At 36.4% G+C, this 19458-nt stretch overlaps 1 protein-coding gene across 5 annotated transcripts in view; it reads right to left on the bottom strand.

Moving 5' to 3' along the window:
- CEP41 (centrosomal protein 41) overlaps positions 1–19458 on the bottom strand; it is a 47431-nt gene that overhangs the window by 12732 nt on the left and 15241 nt on the right. For 2 of the 5 annotated variants that reach the window (XM_044749764.2, XM_044749528.2), the window contains exons 3-6: positions 12695–12896; positions 8646–8693; positions 4175–4236; positions 3120–3189 (exon numbers count right to left, since the gene is read on the bottom strand). In XM_044749764.2, coding sequence (XP_044605699.1) covers positions 3120–3189; positions 4175–4236; positions 8646–8693; positions 12695–12896 — 382 coding nt within the window. Of the gene's footprint in view, positions 1–3119; positions 3190–4174; positions 4237–8645; positions 8694–12694; positions 12897–13022; positions 13129–19458 lie in introns of those variants that run through there. The other 3 variants (XM_070513480.1, XM_044749800.2, XM_070513465.1) reach the window with 2 other exon arrangements.

A 19458-nucleotide genomic window follows, 5' to 3' on the forward strand; every position in this document is an offset into this window, starting at 1 on the left:
GCTGGGATAAGTTGTCAACCATCTAGAAAAATCAGATTTAGATAACGCCCTCACATCACATACCAAACTATATAACAGATGGATTGATGTAGGGGAAAAAACAACCAAGCAAGCTAAAAGAAAACATAGGTGAATAATTTATCTTGTTTTTGATTTTATGAGTCTAAAACAATAAAAAGAAAAAACATGAAAGGCTAATAGATTTTAAACATGTAAAAATGCAAACCTCATATATGTCAAATCCAGCACAAAGAAAATTAAAAGGTGAATAACAAATTAGGAAAAACGTCTGTGATCACACATATGAATGAGAAAAGGTTAATATACTTAATTTACAAAGAGCTTTTTAATTAACTAGTCCTTTAACTGAAAAAAGATCATGTTGCAGAAGGTAAAAAATGCCATCAAGATGAAACTGTGACCATAGAAGGAAGTCTTCCTCCCTTCCAGACTGCAGACCCCTCCCCCAAGGGAGCTGCCTTCACTTCCCTCCAGAAATAAAACAACTACATACTTTTGCACATATTTTATTTCCTCCCCTTTCTACACATCCAGGAGAATGCCATTCATACTGCTCTACCCTTTGGCTTTTTGTTTTTCTTGCTGTTGCTTTATTTTTACTTAATAATACAGCTTGGAAATTGTTCCAATTCATCAAGTAAAGATTTTTCTCATTCATTTTCAAGGCTGTATTGGTTTCTAATGTATAAAGATATCATAATTATATAGAGCCTTTACAGATCAATAAGTAAAAGATGAACATTCCATTAGAAAAAAAAAGGGAAAGGACAAGTAATATCCTCAAAAGAAGAAATATGTATGACCAATAAACACCCACAAAGGTCAACCTCACAATCAGAGAAATTCAAAATAAAACTATTAGATACCACTTTTCATCTATCAAACTGGCAAATAGTTACAAAAATGACAATTATTCAGCAGTTACAAAAATGAGAATTATTCAGCATTGGCTAGGATGGGGAGAAACATGTCCTCTCATTTACTTGGTGGGAATGCAGACAGATAGAACCATTCAGGAGATAATGTGGAATCAGCATTGAGAGTCTTAAATGTTTCTACCTTTCCACCATCTGCAGCAATTTATCATCAGGAAATAATCAGAACCATGCAAACATTTATGTATTTACACTGCAGCATTATTTTATAGAAGTGAAAAATTAGAAAAACTGTAATGCCCAACAATGGAGTAATTAAATAAATTATGGTATATCCAAAGGATAGACATTATATGACAACACAACCTTTACAATTAAGCTTTTGAAGTCTATTTAATGACATGCATAATGCATGATAAAATGTTAACTGAAAACAGCATAATACAACACTATATACAAAAAGTATGGATTTGGGTGGGGAGTTAGGGGGAAAATAGACCAAAATGTTAACAGGAATTATTAGTTATTTTATTTTTCTTCTTTATATATTTTTTTTACAGCATTCTACTTTCTGGAAATATACTTTTAAGTCAGGAAAAAACAATAAACATTACAAAAGGAGATTTTTTAAATGCCTTCAAAGATAGCCAATATGCATACAGATACAATCTGTTCTAGAGGCATTCCTGAGTGAGTTATTATTCTGTGTAGAGCACTAGAAAAACACTAATATTACTCACACATTATGGCGTCCTACTTTACAAGGGCCTATTTTGCTGTGCAAATTTATCACAGAAGAGAAAATTGCCTGTGCCCATATGTTCTGGTGCTGCAATTTCAACAATGAATTAAAGGACCAAATCCATGTACTTACATAACCAGGTTAAAATTGGGAGTGCTTGTAAGAGGAGACTCAATTATCTCCGTTACAAAGAGCCCTTATTTCTCGGCTGTGTGAGAGGCATCTGTCAAAGATAAATTCCTGTCTTTTTCAGATTCTCTTTATCCTCCCTAGCAAAAACAAGCCCAGGGAAACGACAGTTGAGTTGCACAAACCCCGTGTTCAGACTTCCTGAGAAACTTGTCTTGAAATCAGAAGTCAAATTCCTGGCTACATCAACCTTAACAAAACACAGTCCCCTTCCGTAAACAGCCACACATCGATTGTTAGTACTTCAGGATAAAAGAAAGACCTAAACTCGGTGTATTCTTTTTATGAGAGAGCAACTAAAAGGTTTTATTTTTGACTCGGTATTTAAGAGGGGAAATCCAGGGCCTGCCTCTCTTTCTAGCCTTGTCTCCTACCTGCGCCTACGCTTCCCTCAGGCCACAGCCAGGCCGGATTAGGCGATTCCCCCAACACGCCTGGAGTTTCTTCTCTTCCATGCCTTTGCTCAGGCTACTCCTCAGCTTGCAAGAGCCTTACCCTTAATTTGCACCTGTTGAGATTCAAACCCCACTTTTAAGGCCCAGTTCAAAAGCTTCAAGAAAGCCTACCTTCGTCTTCTAACTGGAAAATATCTTTCCTTCTTTGGAACACCCACAGCAAAGACACTAGTTGCTACCAGAGATGCATAGATTTGGATCCTATGCCCATGCCTTACGGGCTGTATCACCTGGAGCAAGTAATTTAACCTCTGAGGCTTAGGCTTCTCATCTGTAAAGTGCACCTTCCTTCTAGAGTTTTTGAGAAGATTAAATAAGAAAACTCATGTGAAGTACCTAGCAATGTATATTCAATAAATGATGGTTTCCTTCCAGTCCTCCATCATGAATGTTTACCATATTAGCGATATTAATAATTTTGTGTTTCTATTATCATTCTCCTCACCCAACACACATCAACCTGTGCATGTGCACATACGTGACTACAAACTTCATGTAAACAGAGCTGCTTTATCCACCTTTGTAGTCTCATAGCACCTGATTCTGTGACCTGTACTTATATGGGACTAAAAATATTTGTTGAAAACAAGTAATTACTATATTAAACACATCTAAAACATTTAAAACTATAAATGTTCAAGCCAGAAAACCAGATGGCTGTTTTAAGGAAATAAGAGTTAACAGTCAAAGAACCAGGTAGCGCTTCTCAGAGGGCAACAATCTAGTTACAAATAGATACTTCAAAGTCCCAAGTCCCTGTGAACACAGCAGCACAGGGTGAGCACTTCAGTCAAACAGTCCATCCGTTATTGTCCCCACATCCTCAATTCTCATTACCTTCTAGCCTTTGAATCTCCTCAGCTGTCACTTCCAGTGTTTGATCAGATAGGGAAGCAACTTGGATGACCTGATAGAAAAGAGAATGAAATGTGTAGATGGTGTATGTTCATCTGTCTTTAAACAGAGGCAATTCTGTCTTTTACAAAAGATGAGGAAACATCAAACATCAAAGATTTCTCGTTTTAAGAAACTTGTCAGTCCTCAACTGGAGACTAAATCTCAGGTCTCCTTACTTTGCGAATGGTAATTACACTGCAGATGATCATTCCAGAAGAAAAGATTCATCTAAAGCATTACACAATAAACTTAAAAGACTAAAAGGATAATTTAGGACAAGAAACATGAATAAGAGTTTAAAACTGCTCCATACATATTCTAGTTCCAACATGACACATTTCTTGAAAATGCAATACTTACAAGAATAGAACTCTATCAGTAATTCTTCATGCAGAAAGGAAATAAATGTAATTATGAATATATTGATAACAAAGTTGTATACCTACATACAGTTTTTAAAGCACTTGTACAACTTAGCTCATAGGGCTCAAGAGACACCTTGAGTTACATCAATGGAACTCTTGTTTGGGTGCCAGAGTGATACTCTGTTCATAATCTTCAAATAAAATTAGAAAGTGACTTTCCCCAAGTAACAAAACAGCCTATGGCAGAAAGACTTGGCAAAAGAGCTCAGTCGTAGACAGGAGACCCCCCAGCTTCCACAGAGATAAATGCCCAAACAATCCAGAGTCCAGAATTCTAGAGTCTAAATATTAAATTAAATGGACAAGGAAAAAATAAATCCTAAACCACAAATTTGATGATTTAAAAGTATAGTGCACATTTTACTTTATAAAATTCTTATCAAAGAGAAAAATTTTATACCATCCTTGAATGAACACACACTACACACCAATTAATCCTCCCATATGTGGAATATAAAGAATCAGAAGAAACCCCTCTGCAAACATTACCTAGAGTTGAATTTAGAAATAGTCACAAAAAGCAGCACAAATTAGACAGTTTTTACTCCAATGGAAGATCATTAAACTTACCAACTGGGCAAAAGTTGTAACTTTCAGTCTCTTGAAAAGTTCATCTTTTTTGTATCTATAATCTGAAAAGCAGGATAGGACAAATATTTTTCTAGATTTATTTTGCTTTCTTAGAGGTATTAATTCTTTCTAGTCATCAAGTTATATGGCATATTTTCCAACTTATTTATATGCCTTTATGGTCTCCTTTACATATGTTATCTCATTTGATCCTCATGATATCCTCAAAATTAAGTGTGGCCACTATTATATCATCTCTTCATTTTTTCCCTTTGCTTTGGCTGGTAGGAAGCCTAATGTTGAATTTAGAAGCCACCTTTTCGTGTCTAGTGACTTTATCCCTCGCCTTTATATTATTAGTCTACCACTGTGCTTTCACTAGGCTGTCTCTACTTTGACCATATCATATTGCATGCATTTTTATAAGCCACTTTAAATCCTTTTCAGAACAAAGCAGGGAATAAACGTCTGCATTTTACAAATGAGGACAGAGACCGAGAGAAGCTGAGTTGCCCCAGGTCAAACAGCTGGTAAGACATTTACACCCTACAATTCTAACTCTGCCCTGAAAAGAGAATAATTATACTCCCTGAGGTTACAAACTATGCTAGAGACACAGGACAACATTTTCTTTTCCTGGAGTACAATGCTAGGATCCAAGTTATGACTGGTCCTGATAAACTCTTGTGTCAATTTCTAATCAATCTATTCAGTTTTGCAAGATGAAAAAGTTCTTGAGATCTATTGTACACAATGTGATATACTTAATGCTACTGCATTGTACACTTAAAAATGATTAAGGTGGTAAATTGTGTTTTTTAACCACAATTAAAAGAAAATAAAAATCAACCTAAAACATCAATATTTATTCAGTGCTATTTTTACAGTTCTGAGATATAATTCAAATGGGGGTACTTCTGTACTGTGTCAATCATTCTTCATATCATATTAAACAGTTTTTAAAAATTTAGCCAGGGGCCAGCCCCATGGCCGAGTGGTTAAGTTCAAGTGCTCTGCGGTGGCCTGGGGTTTGCTGGTTTGGGTCCTGGGTGCAGACCTACACACCACTCATCCAGCCATGCTGTGGAGGCATCCCACATAGAAGAACTAGAATGACCTACAACTAGGATATACCACTACGTACTGGGGCTTTGGGGAGAAAAAAAAAAAAAGGGGAAGATTGGCAACAGATGTTAGCTCAGGACCAAACTTCCTCACCCAAAAAAATAAAATAAAAATTTAGCCAATTTCACTTTATCTAGTATCTGTCCCACTGAGGCATGTTAAAAGTTGGCTTCCTTAAACTTTTCTGAAGATGACTGCCAATTCTGAAGAGTTTTCAGCATTGACCTCCTGCCCGCCCTCACATTTCACTCCTCTTCTAGATTTTTATATTGGCACCTATACTCCTTAAACATGACCTCATTATTTCAGAATTACTAAATGTTAGCTGGATAATTACTATGGCCTTCACAGGATAAATGTCTCATAAACCAAGACTCATAGCAACAAAGGAAAGGATTAACTGTATTTAAGATTATTGACCTGGTGTTACTAATCATTTCCATGAATTTCCAAAAAACCAGTACAGACCAGACAGTTATTTTGGAGGATAACGTTAGGTTGGCTTACCAAACACCTTTACAACCCAGAGTCAGGAAATGATATTACCTTAAAAACCAGCCTTTTATAAATATGTCAAGACTCTTTTTTATAGGGAATTAAAGCTTCTCTGCTCTAAAATGTCTTAAAAAGAGCAATTTGGCTAATAACTGACCATTACTTCTAGAAAATTCTTAGAAGAGCTTCTTTTGGATACAAGGTAACAAACCTAGATGCAAAGGAGCTTCTAAAAGCTGCCAGGATGCAGACCCTCCTAGGCTGAGCAGAAGCTTTAAAAAGTGCAACCGAACAACTACAATATTCCTCTCAATTGCCACCAACTTGCCCACCAAAAGTCATTTATGTAAATCAAAATGGCAATAAATCAGTCAACGAAAACAGTCAACTTTAAAGTAGTTTGCACTGTGGCATTTATCCATTGATATTCTCGTTGTATAGTTGCCTAGTTTGAAATACTTCTCCAATTCTTCACATTCTAAGTACAAAATGTACACATTAAAATACCCTATAACTAAGTAGAAATCACCTTAAACATAAAACAGACTCTACCATAGTCTAATGATTGCCATTTCTAGTGTCCTCTCACAAGCACTAGAAATCCCACTGCATATTTGAGCCTGAATTCTACATACCTGGTTCTGGTTTAGAAGGACAGCCATCATTGGGACTTTCTGACATTATTACTCACAGATAAAAGATCAAACTAGACGTTTTACAGTAAATTGTAAGTTTTATAAAAAGGATGACTTGGAAAGCTCTGTCAGTCCTTGCAAGAGCGAACAGAGCTTTAAGAATGGAGCTTCTGCTACTGTAGCTTCTCCCAAACTCTGTGATGAAGACAAATAAGCCTAGTGTCAGATATGTTATCAAGCTTTGCTTCTCCAGTAAGTCTGGAGTCTAAGTCTGTCTCTCTCAAGTTACTGGAAGGACAGAGACCTGACTATCTAGGATGTTTCACACTGGGTCCAACTAGTGTCATCTAACCACCAGAAGCCAAGAATAGGCTTTGTAAATGGTCAATAGACACAGAGTGTCTCTTTTCCCCAGGCAGAGTTGAAAGAATATTCAGACTACAAAGGAATTCTGCGTTTTCAGGGTTCTGTTAAAACACGTTATTAGCAAAGGGAAGTTGGGCTCACAGTGGAAGATAAATCAAAGGAAGTAACAGAACAAGGTTTGTGATTTCACAGAAAGACATGGCATCTAAGGTAATCTGAGAAAAGTGATGGGTTTAGGGTGTCATGAAAAAAGCCAATATTCTCCTCCCTTTTTACCCAAAAGAACACCTACAACAGAAAACGGGAAAAGAGAAGGAACTATCTTCCAAAATGTAGATCCCAAACCAGAATCTGAAGTAATTCTAGTCAGGGAATCGGCAGAAAGTGTGTGAAACAAGGTGAGAGGAACCTTCTGTCTTACTAAAAGGAAGCTCACAACTTCTAAAGAGGGAAGCAAGCATTTTTCAAGGACTCCATTCCAGAGGTATTTCTTCTGGGAGATAAACTCCTTTTAAAGTTTAGATGTTAAAGAAACCACATCGTGCTCTTAAGAAATGTTTTAAATAGGGTTTCAGAAATCTGGGTGGAATGGGACATTTTTACGGGACAAATTTTGGTGTGGACATGTGAGCTATATTCAGCTTCAAATGGATAGGACGTGAAAGAGACTACAAACCAAAGTAGAAGCAGGCCGGCTGAATTTTGCCTGCACAGATGAATTAAGGACAACAACAATGAAGCGTAGGTGAGTAAACAAGATTTTTTCAAAGTTTAAAATTTTAATATATACTTAAAATGTATATAGTTTACAATATAAACTGTATAAATATAAAATATATAAGAAGAAAAGGGTACTGTGACATTACACATTAAAAACAAATATCTACAGCATTAGCCCGTATAGCTGAACCTGGCAAATAAGTCAGCATAAAGCTGTTCCTGAGTCCCCGTCTATTGTTTGGGGTTTCTCAATACTGCAGCAATTCAAAAGGAACAGAAACATTATCGTTTAAATTAAAAGGCCTGCTGTGTAAAAGCAAAAGTTCTGGTGAATTCTGGATTTGTAATATTCTCTTCTCAGAAAATGTATATTACCAGAGCCAAGTACTGAGCTGTTTTCAATTAGAGGACCTCTTTACTACCCTTAGCTAAACACTCTCCTACCACCGGGTTCTCCTACTGAATATAAGAGCAAATCCATCTCAGAAAATAGATGTTTCTATTTCTTCTTTAATTCTGGCCTTGATATGTACATTTTACATCCGTTTTGGACACACTGAAAAATTATGATTTTGTGCGAGGGCAATGCACTCAATGACTAGTAGCATATCTTTGCAGAAGATCATTTTTTAAAAAGGATGTGCATGAAATATGGTTTTTAATTAAAAGAAAGCAGACTGCAATGAATTTACAATGCATAATACCACTTTAAGAATAAGCTTTCTTCCTCACATCTCTAAGTCTTTCATGAATACTAATTCATGCTCAAAAGAATGTTATGAAATAAGAGACAGATTATTACTCCTATCTCAGGGACAGAGAACATAAGAAGACAGGAAAAGGTCATGAAGACTGTAGGACAATGAAACTAGCAGCTCAAGTTCTCCCTGCTTACCTAGAGCTCCACATTCCAACATTAACATCTCCTATGGGATCTAAATCGGGCTCAGACCCAAAGGCCACAATCTTAGCAGCTGACCAGGATGACAGTGTTTCCCACATTCTTCTAGGCACCCACCAGGCTCAGCCATCCATGTGTCAGGTGTAGAGTATGGTAAGGGTTGTCAATAACCAACGTACAGAACGACTATAGGGTTCCATTATCCCAAACCATCACCACTGTTACTCACTTTTTTTGATCTCTTCTAGCTTCTCAATGTATTTAGTCATACTGTTACCTAAAAAGAGAATAAGAATTTTAGATATGCTCTTAATGGAAGAAAATGAGTAAAACTGTGAAAACAGAATGGAGTACAAGTACTCTCTAAGCTTTCCTATCCTGTTCTTACAGAATTACAGTCGGCAAATGGCCACACATAGTAAACAGTCTTTTGCATTATACAGCATCATTAAAAGATGAGGAATCAATGGAAATGTTTGGGCCAAATGTGTTTAAGCTGGGGTGCATACCCAATAAACATTAAGAAGTCCCAGGCAGTACAGATGATCACTTTATATAATTTTTTTTTCTTTTGGAGTCAAGGCTTTCCTCCTCCTTTTATCCCCCATGATCTTTTTGTTGGGGAGATACGCAGAGGAGGAGAAAGAAAGCAGCAATGATATTTGAATGTCTATCTGCGCTGCTGTGGCCACCCAAGCAACCCTTTCCTCTCCGCTTAGTCTTTGTGGTTTCCCTCTCTTTCTTGAACTTGTCTTCCACCAGGCAAGCTGATGTTGCAGCCCGAGCTAGACCACACAGTCTGTTCACTAGTGTTCACCACGGGTTTGATTTGCTGAGAAACAACAGCAGATTCCCACCACTGTGGAGAGTCCCCAGCTCTCATGTTTTATAGCCTGGTTCTACAATACTAGGTTCTAGCCAAGGTGGTTTGGAGAGTTTTCATACATTAAAAGTGGGCCAGAATCATTCTAGTTTCCGAATGAACTAAAGTCTAGTTCTCAAGCCAGGGACTATTATTTTTTATTGGGTATGCTTTGATTTGATTCAATTCAACACAGCAAGCTCTATCTGGCACCTAAAACATAAAGCAAAAAGAAAAACATATAAAATAATTTCTCATTTCTCTAATTGTGCTCCTAACTTTTAAGTTTTGAGAGGAAATAGTCAGATTCAGTCTCAACTTCAGATAAAAGAAATGCTTCCAATTACATAATAGCATGAACTGATGTTTTCAAGGACTATTCTGAACTTTTCTTCATGTTTAGGTCAGAAACAGAGAAAGAAAATTCTTGCTCTGAAACCCAAAATACATTTTCAAAAAACAACTTATATCATTTGTTATTAAATCTTTATCATGAATTCATAGTGGAAAAAAATTCCACTGAGTTTTTAAAAATTTTCTCTCTGAAGACACACACCCTCCAGATCAGGACCAGGAAGCGGGATTCAGTATAGTCCTAGAGTCAGACTGGATCCTTCCAAAAGCTCAGAGAGACATGATGGCACCAGTCAAGGCCACTCAGAAGGCCTGAGCCTTCTCAAGACAGACACTGGGAACCTCTCAGAAGAGGCCCAAATAGCACCAAAGACCAGGATTAGAACCAAATATGATTTTTTCTAGGTTCTTCAGGCTGGAATTGACTTCAGATGCAACCAGATCTCCAGAGAGGCAACCACGAATTCTTCCAAGACACATCCCTCTCCCCTGCAACTCTGAACTCAGGCGAGAACCTGCTAGCGCATACAATGGGGGAAGAAGACGGGGCAAACAGCGTGCTGTTCAGCATCCTACAATCTTATTCTCAAACTATCTTACGTAACAGCTTTTGGTTACATGTTCCTGAGTCCCCTACAGTTGCACGTGTGGACATGGCAGTTCGTTTCTTTTAGCTAGAGCTGCTTCAGGCAGTCTTGTCAGAAAATCAAGGTACGAAAAGCATTACTGACTTGTCCGGTGACACAGCGAGTTAGTAACTAAACCAAGATTAGTATGGATTAGACATTCCCAACCTGATTTCTAATACGGCTCACAAAAACACACTGCTTCTCTAGTTGCGCTGTTTTAAACACACGATTTCACTGTGAGGTAAATGTTACTTCCCTGATAGTAACAGGTGGGAACCATTTCGTGCTCTAAATTCCCTGAGGCATATTACGCATGGAAAACAATAGCCAGCCTTATTATATCATCTTTATTATTAAAGCATTACATTTCCAATCCATAGTGGTTTCCACTAACAAAGTGTCTAAAATCCTGTTCTCAATCAATTATCAACATTTCCAGAGCATTTACGCAGCAGTGCATCTTGGCACCAGCAGAGCCACACAACAACCCTGCGAGTGGGCTCTCACTCTCACTGTTTGTTTTTCCTACTAAAGGAGAAGGCCGGGAAACAAAGTCTTTTGCAGAGGTATACATATATCTGGCAAATACAGATATACAAATATCTGGCAAAATTAAGGACAAATCTAAGAGGGCTTCTGATAAGAAGCTCTTTTCATTACATTTATTTATTCTACCCAAGTAGAGGAAAAAAAGAAAATGGAGGATTTCTACATTGTTTCAATGGGAGAAATGGGACAGTAGGATGGCTGACTAACCAACACAAAAATCTCTAACAATTATTCTAGGAAGTATGAAAGTAGGATTTTACCCCACTTCATATACTGCTTATATCTCGTCTGAGCAGCTTATCTTGCTGGATCTAATTTCATCTGAAGATAGTTTTTCGACTACCTTTTAAAAATACTAGAAACAAATCAATTCTATAACTGACTTATTTATAAACCCATCTTTGTTTTATATAAAAGTAAGGAGACTATCAGAGAACCGTTTTTTTAAATTTTTGAAATTTTCCAGACAAATTTTCCTAGATAAGACTTTATTTAAAAAACAACAAAAGTCACTGGCTCTCCACTGCTACCTGACTGAAGTTTAAACTCCTTGGTCTGGCGCTGAAGGCACCAGCATCTTACCTTGCTCTTCAATCTTGCTCTAATTACTAAATTTGACAAACTCTCAGTTAGTTTTCAGTTCTCCAACATGTCACCTTGTCCACATAATCATAATAGCTCATCCAGCAAGAAATGACCTTTCCCTCCTCTGAACTTCTGAACAGCACTTGGCTTGCCACTCACAAGGCATTTATCATTGCACTGTCTTCCTTGTGTACAAGCCTTATCTACCTTATTATACTGAAAGCCCAAGACTATTTACACTCTCATACACACACGCACGCACAGAATATCTTTACCTCTTACATTGTCTAGCGTAGGAGGCATACAAAAATATTTCCTAAATGAAATATACTATGAAGATCTACTATCTGAGGAATCCTCCTAATGAATTATTTTATAATGCAAATAACCACACCCCAATTTGGTTTGAGTTTTTGTATGTTTGATTTTCTTTAAGCTGTGAACAACTTGATTAAGAGTCTATGTTATGTCCTATCTATATGACTTTTACTGTTTCAGAACTTAGGTAACCTAGAAATGTAAAGGTGATATTTGGCTTCTACTTAGTTTATAATTTAAGTTGCAACAAAAGATATATAAAAAATGTTTTACAATTAGAATCAAGAGGAGAAACAACTCAACCACATCAATAGTGCTCACAAAGATAGAGCACAATCAATGAACTGAGTGACTCATTCATTAGATTTTTTCCTTTGTTTTCCTATAATTTAATAACATTATTTGTACTGAGCCAGTAAGAAAAGCAAGTGATTTTGAGCAGCAGTAATCTGAAGTGGGTAAGATTTATAAGTCACAAACTCAGTTGCTAAGAGACAATTCCATTGCTTTATTTTTCTTCAATATTTCCCTCCTCTACAGAGAAGTTCTTTTGGCTCAGAAGGAGCAGAAAGCAAGAAAAGAGGCTCAGTGGTCCTTTGTTAAACTCAATAAGTTATACAAGTGTATAGTGCTTTCTGGGTTGTAAAAGGCTTTTACGTACATTTTTTCCTTTGACAGAAGAAACAGAATTAAATACCAAATAAATGAAGAGTACCTAGTCTGTAATGAGTTTGAGTGCTTAAGATCAAGGCTATTAGCAAATATACAGGAAAAGGAAAGACTAAAGAAGAAAAAAGGAAATGACTAGTTTGGTGGAGATAACAAAAATAAGGTGAATTTTAAAAATATAAAAATAAGGCTAGAAAAGACTGAGTGGAGAAAATCTACAGATTTTAGAAAGCTAAAGAAATTTCAAATTAGATTGCATATAGACGGAAATGAGAGGATAATGCAGGCAATAAAAGAGTATAAGAGACTAACAAAGGGAGAGCCCTGTGTTTGGAATGTGCCCCTTAACCAGCCTGCAGTGCTGCAGAACAGAAACCCAGAGAGGGTGCTTGAGAATACGCAAGAACCCTGCGGTGGAGACTGAACAAAACGCCGTCAGGGATTTCATCAGAAGCATAATCCATTCATGGCACAGGCTGCAATGCTGGGGAGCTGGTAAGATACACTCAGGCACCTATGGAACAAAAGAAATATTTGAAATTCAAAATAATTCTGATATTTCTAGCTATGGCTATACATCGGTATCTGAGTTTATAAGAGAAGCAGAGTCAGATGTATAGAAATAAAAAATAATTTTTACCCAGGAAGGAGATATCAGTCTTTGAAGAACTCAGTAGAAGGTGATTTGGGTGATGACAGGAGATACCATGAAAATCTTGATTCCTTGTGAATAACTGAATTGCTCACTGTTTGGTAAAAAAAGATTAAAGACCCATCTGTTTAGCCTAGAAATGAGAAATGCTCACTTGTTCCTGTGCCTATTTCCACTGCTCTGACTGCAGAGCTTAAAAACACACCATAGATGGGAGCTTCTTACTCTTGGCCTATAAGGTCACTCTTGCGTTTTCTTAACCAACACTCCTCAGTCTTTTCACCTCAGGGCACACATATGAGTGACGATATTTGGACAAAACGCTGGGGTTTGGGCCACCTCAGGCCCTGATGGCTACCCAGAGGACTGAAGGGGTCGTATCTTGGCATATAACCCACAGGCCACTGTACTGAATACACAGGGAGGTAAGTCACAAAAATGCATAGAAAAAAATTAAAATAAAATCTTTACCTTAAATTGACTTTTAAATAATATCTAAATTTGAAACAACAAAAAAATCGAACTTCTCTCTCATACTGACTTTAAAATACTTTGAGTTTTAAGCAATGCAGCACACTTGGGCCCTTCCAAGGCTATAATAAAACTAGTTTGGGAGACTTCTGCTTCCAGGAAGATGCGGTAGATGTACTTTTCTCTACTCCACCAGCTAAGTACAACGAAAACCTGGACAACCCACAAAATGCAAGAAAATATTTGCAAATCATATTTCTGATAAGGGTCTAGTATGTAGAACATATAAACGAACTCTTATTACTCAACAATAAAGAGAAAATAACCCAAATTAAAAAACAGGCCAATGATTTGAATAGTCATTTCTCCATAGGAGATATACAAATGCCAATAAGCACAAAAAAGGTGTTCAACATCAATTAGTCATTAGGAAAATGTAAATCAAAACCACAATGAGATATTACTTCACACCCAAAAAGATGACTATAATCAAACTGATGGACAATAATAAGCATCACCAAGGATGTGGAGAAAATAGAGCCCTCTGACATTGATGGTGGGAACGTAAAATGGTGTGGCTGCTTTGGAAAACAGTTTGGCAGTTCCTCAAAAAATTAAACACAGAGTTAACACATGACCTCCTTCAACAATTCAAACTCCTAGATATGTAAGCAAGAGAACTGAAAACATATGTTCACACAAAAACTTGTACACTAATGTTTTATAGCAGTATTATGGCCAAAAAGTGTAAACAACACAAATGTCTATCAACTGATAAGATGATAAACAAAATGTGGAATATCTACACAATAGAATATTATTTGGCAATAAAAAGGAACAAAGTGCTGAAACATGCTACAATAATGATGGATCTTGAAAACATTATGCTTAGCAAAAGAAGCCAGACACAAAAGGCCACATATTGTGTGTATCCATTTATATGAAATGTGTGGAATAGGGAAAATCACAGATACAGAAAGTAGATTAGTGGTTACCAGGAACTGGTAAAAGGAAGGAATGGGAAGTGATTGCTATTAGGTATGGTGTTTCTTTATGGGGTGACAAAAATGTTCTGCATTAGATAGCAATGATGGTTTCACAACCTTGTGAATGTATGGAAAACCTCTGAACTGTATACTTTTAAAGGGAGAATTTTATGGTATGTAAATTATATCTCAATTTAAGAAAATACATCAATTAGAAAAAAGATTGAATAAAAAAAAAGCTGGACATTATACATAAAACAAATATAAGAAGACTTTGATAGGTGTAGAGAGAAAGGCCGACTGGCTAGGGACCTCGGAACCTGAGGAATGACATGATGGTTGAGTTACCTGAGTTTTTGTTTGTTTGTTCTTTGCCTCATATACCCTACTCTTGGAGCTGAAGAAGCCAGCAACCCAGAAATACCAATGGACAGAAAAAGAAATCCCCAACAAAAGCCTGCTGTCAGTCAAAGGACCAGGAAAGCGGCAGTCTAGCAAGACAGAAAACTATCATAAAGTAACTGCCTTATTCCAGCCAAACTCCACAGAAAAGCTATGGCCCACCTTCACCTGCCAGCAAAGGCCAAGTGGGGAGCCTCAATTTCCATCCTTGCTGGGCTGTGATGAGATGCTCTTGAAGTACCAGAAAGAGGAGGAAGACGGTGAGGCTGAAAAGGTACTCAAAGATATAATAGCTGAAAACTTCCCAAATTTGGCAAGTGACATACAGATTTATATAGAAGCTGAGTGAACTCCAAACAGGACAGACCCAAAGAAATCCACAGCAGAACATGTCATAATTAAACTTCTAAAAGCTAAAAAAAAAAAAAAAAAAAAAATCTTGAAATCAGTAAGAGAAAAATGACATTTTACCTATATGGGAAAAACAGTTCAAATAACAGCAGATTTCTCATCAAAACAATCATGGTGGTCAGAAGAAAGTGGCACACTATTTTTCAAGTGCTGAAAGAAAAGAACTGCCAACCTGGAATCTCATACCCAGAGAAAACCCTCTTCAGGAATGAAGGGAAATCAAGACATCCCCAGATGAAGAAAAACTAAGAGAATTTGTCACCAGCAGACTTATCCAAAAGAATGGCTAAATGAAGTTTCCTAATTAGAAAGGAAAAGAAAAAAGAAAAAAAAAGGAGCCTTGGAACATCAGGAAAGAAGAAAGAATACAGTAAGCAAAAGTATAGGTATATACATTCTTCTCAAGTGCCCATGGAACATACACCAAGAATTTATCCTGAGCAATAAAATGAACATCAATACATTTTTTAAAATGGAATTAGAGTGCGTTCTCCAGTCACACTGGAATCAAACTGGAAATCAATAACAGAAAAATAATAGGAAAATCTCCAAACACTTGCAAACTAAACAACACACTTCTAAATAATCCATGGGTCAAAGAGGAAGTGTCAAGGGAAATTAAAAGCTACACTGAACTGAATGAAAATGAAAATACAAAATATCAAAATTTGTGGGACACAGCTAAAGCAGTGCTGAGAGAAATTTATAGCACTAACTACATGCATTTAAAAAGAGCAAAAGTCCTAAATCAATAATCTAAGATCCCACTTCAAGAATCTAGAAACAGAACAGCAAAATAAACCCAAAGCAAGCAGAAGGAAGACAATAATATAGAGAAAAGCAAAACCCAATGAAATTTAAAACAGAAAAAATAGAGAAAATTGATGAAACCAAGAGCTGGTTCATTGAAAGGATCAATAAAATGGACAACTCTGTAGTGAAGAAAAAAAAAAGAGAAAAGACACAAATTACCAGTATCAGGAATGAAACAGGGGCTATCACTTTAGACACTACAGACATCAGAAGGATAATAAGGGACCACAACAAACAACTCTACACACGTAAATTTGAAAACTTGGATAAAATGAACTAATTCCTCGAAAAACACAAACTACCACAACTCACCCAATATGAAACAAATAATTTGAATATCCCTATAACTATTAAAAAATTGAATTCAAAATTTAAAAATTCTCAAAAAAGAAATCTCCAGGCTCAGATGGTTTTACTGAAGAATTCTACCAAATGTTTAAGAAAGAATTAACACCACTAATACACAACCTCTTCCAGAAAATGGAACAAGAGGAAACACTTCCCAACTCATTTTATGAGGCCAGTATTACCCTGATACTAAAACCAGACAAAGGCAATCCAAAAACAAAAACAAAAACTACAAACCAATGTCTCTCATGAGTATAGATACATGTCTTTAGCAAAATAATAAATATTTACTCCATGGATGGAAAACCAGTACAGTATTTGGAAATCAATCAAAGAAATTTACTATATTACCAAGCTAAAGAAAAAATCATATGATTATATCAATTGATGCAGTAAAAGCATTTGATAAAATTCAACAGTCATTCATGATAAAAAAAAACTCCCAGAAAAATAGGAATAGGAGAAAACTTCCTCTACCTGATATAGCCAACGTACTTAATGATGAAAGACTGAACGCTTTCCCCCTAAGGTGGGAAAAAGACAAGGATGTTCGCTTTCACCACTTTTATTTGACACAGTTTGAGAAGTTGCAGCCAGTGCGATAAGGCAATAAAAGGAAATAAAAGGCATACAGACTCGAAAGAGAGAAATAAAGCTGTTCCTTTTTGTAGATGACATGATTGTCTACATAGAAAAGCCCAAGAAATCTACAAAAAAAACCCTCCTTCTGTATGTTACAAGTGAGTTTAGCAAGGTCTCAGGATACAAGATAAACATACAAAAATAAGCTATATTTCTATATACTAGCAATGAAGACGGACACCAAAATTAAAAATATAATACTATTTACAATTGCTCAAAAAAATGAAATACTTAGGTGCAAATCTAACAAAACATGTACAGGACTTATATGCTGAAAATTATACAATGCTGATGAAAGAAACTAAAGAAATAAAAAAATAAACAGAAAGATGTTAATAGATTGGAAGACTCAACATAGTAAGATTTCAATTCTCCCCAAATTGATAGGCAGGTTTAATGCAATTCCTATCAAAATTGTGGCAATAATTTTTTGTAAATATAAGTAAGATTATTCTAAAATGTACATGGAAAGGCAAAGGAATTAGAATAGCTAAAATAATTTTGTAAAGAAAAATAAAGTGGGAGTGATCCGTCTAACCAATTTTAAGTATCCAATTTACTATATAGCTACAGTAATCAAGACTGTGTGGCATTGGCAGAGGGAAAGGCACATAGATCAATGGAACACAACAAAGAATCCAGAAATAGGTCCACATAAATATGCCCAATGTTTTTGACAAGGTGAATATGCAATTCAATAGAAGAAAGGGAACCTTTTTAAGAAACGGTGCAGGGGCAATTGGATATCCATAAGCAAAAAGTTAATCCTTTTTTTTTTAGCATTAAAAGTATTTTATTGAGGAGCTGGCCCCGTGGCCGAGTGGTTAAGTTTGTGTGCTCCGCTTTGGGCGGCCCAGGGTTTCGCCGGTTCGGATCCTGGGCAGTGACATGGCACTGCTCATCAAGCCAGGTGGCATTCCACATGCCACAACTAGAAGGACCCACAACTGAAAACGTACAACTATGTACCAGGGGGCTTTGGGAAGAAAACGGAAAAATAAAATCTTTAAAAAATTAAAAAAAAATTTTCATTGATATTTTCACTAGTTTACATTTATTTAGCACGAAGTTAATATTGATCTAAGTGGCACATCTTATACAGGAATAACCTCAAAATGTATCATAGATTTAAATGTAAAACCTAAAACTACAAAACTTTTTGAAAAAACCATGATAGAAAATTTTGGGGACCTAGGCTAGGCAAAGAGTTCTCAGATTTGACAACAAAAGCATGATCCATGAACGGAAACACCGATAAACTGCACTTCACCAAAATTAAAAACTTTTGCTCTTTGAAAGACTCCATTAGGAGGATGAAAAGACAGGCTACAGACCGGGAGAAAATATTTGCAAACCACATATCCAATAAAGGACTAGTAGCTAGGATATAGAAGGAACACTCAAAGCTCAACAAATAAAAAGCAAACAATCCAATTAGAACATAGGCAAAGACATGAACAGACATTTCACTGAAGAAGATATACAGATGGCAAATAAGCACATGATGAAGAGATATTCAACATCATAAGCCATTAGGGAAGTGCAAATCACAATGGCAATGATATGCCACTACACATCTATCAGAATAGGTAAAACAAAAAACGGCAATACCACCGCATGCTGGTGAGGATGTAGAGAAACTGGATCATTCATACATTGCTGGTGGGAATGTACAATGGACCAGCCATTCTGGAAAGCAGTTTGGCAGATTCTTAAAAAACTACTAATGCAACTACCAAATGACCCAGCAATTGCACTTCTGGGCATCTAATCCAGAGAAATGAAGACTTATATTCACATAAAAATCTCTAAAAGAATATTTATAGCATCTTTATTTGTAAAAGTCAAAAAGTAGAAACAGTCCAGATATCCTTCAAAAGGTAAATGGTCACACTGTGGTGCATCCATACCATGGAATACTACTCAGTAATAAAAAGGAATGAACTACATGTGACAACCTGGATGAATCTCCAGAGAATTAGGCTGAGCGAAAAAGCCAATCCCAAAAGTTGCATACTGTATGATTCCATTTATATAGCATTTGTGAAAAGACAAAATTATAGAAAGGAAGAACAGATTAGTGGCTTCCAGAGGTTAAGGAGGGAATGAAGGTGGAAAGCAGATGTGGCCTTAAAGGGCAACATGACGGATCCTTGTGGTGATGGAAATGTTCTGTATCTAGATGGTATATATCAAAGTCGATATCATGGTTGTGATACTGCAGTACAGTTTCCCAAGATGTTACCATGGAAAATGGGTAAACGGTACATGGAATCTCTCTGTATTATTTCTTTTTTTTTTTAAAGACTTAATTTTTTTCCTTTTTCTCCCCAAAGCCTCCCGGTACATAG

The sequence above is a fragment of the Equus asinus genome, chromosome 1, assembly GCF_041296235.1.
Source record: "Equus asinus isolate D_3611 breed Donkey chromosome 1, EquAss-T2T_v2, whole genome shotgun sequence".
Taxonomy (NCBI): domain Eukaryota; kingdom Metazoa; phylum Chordata; class Mammalia; order Perissodactyla; family Equidae; genus Equus; species Equus asinus.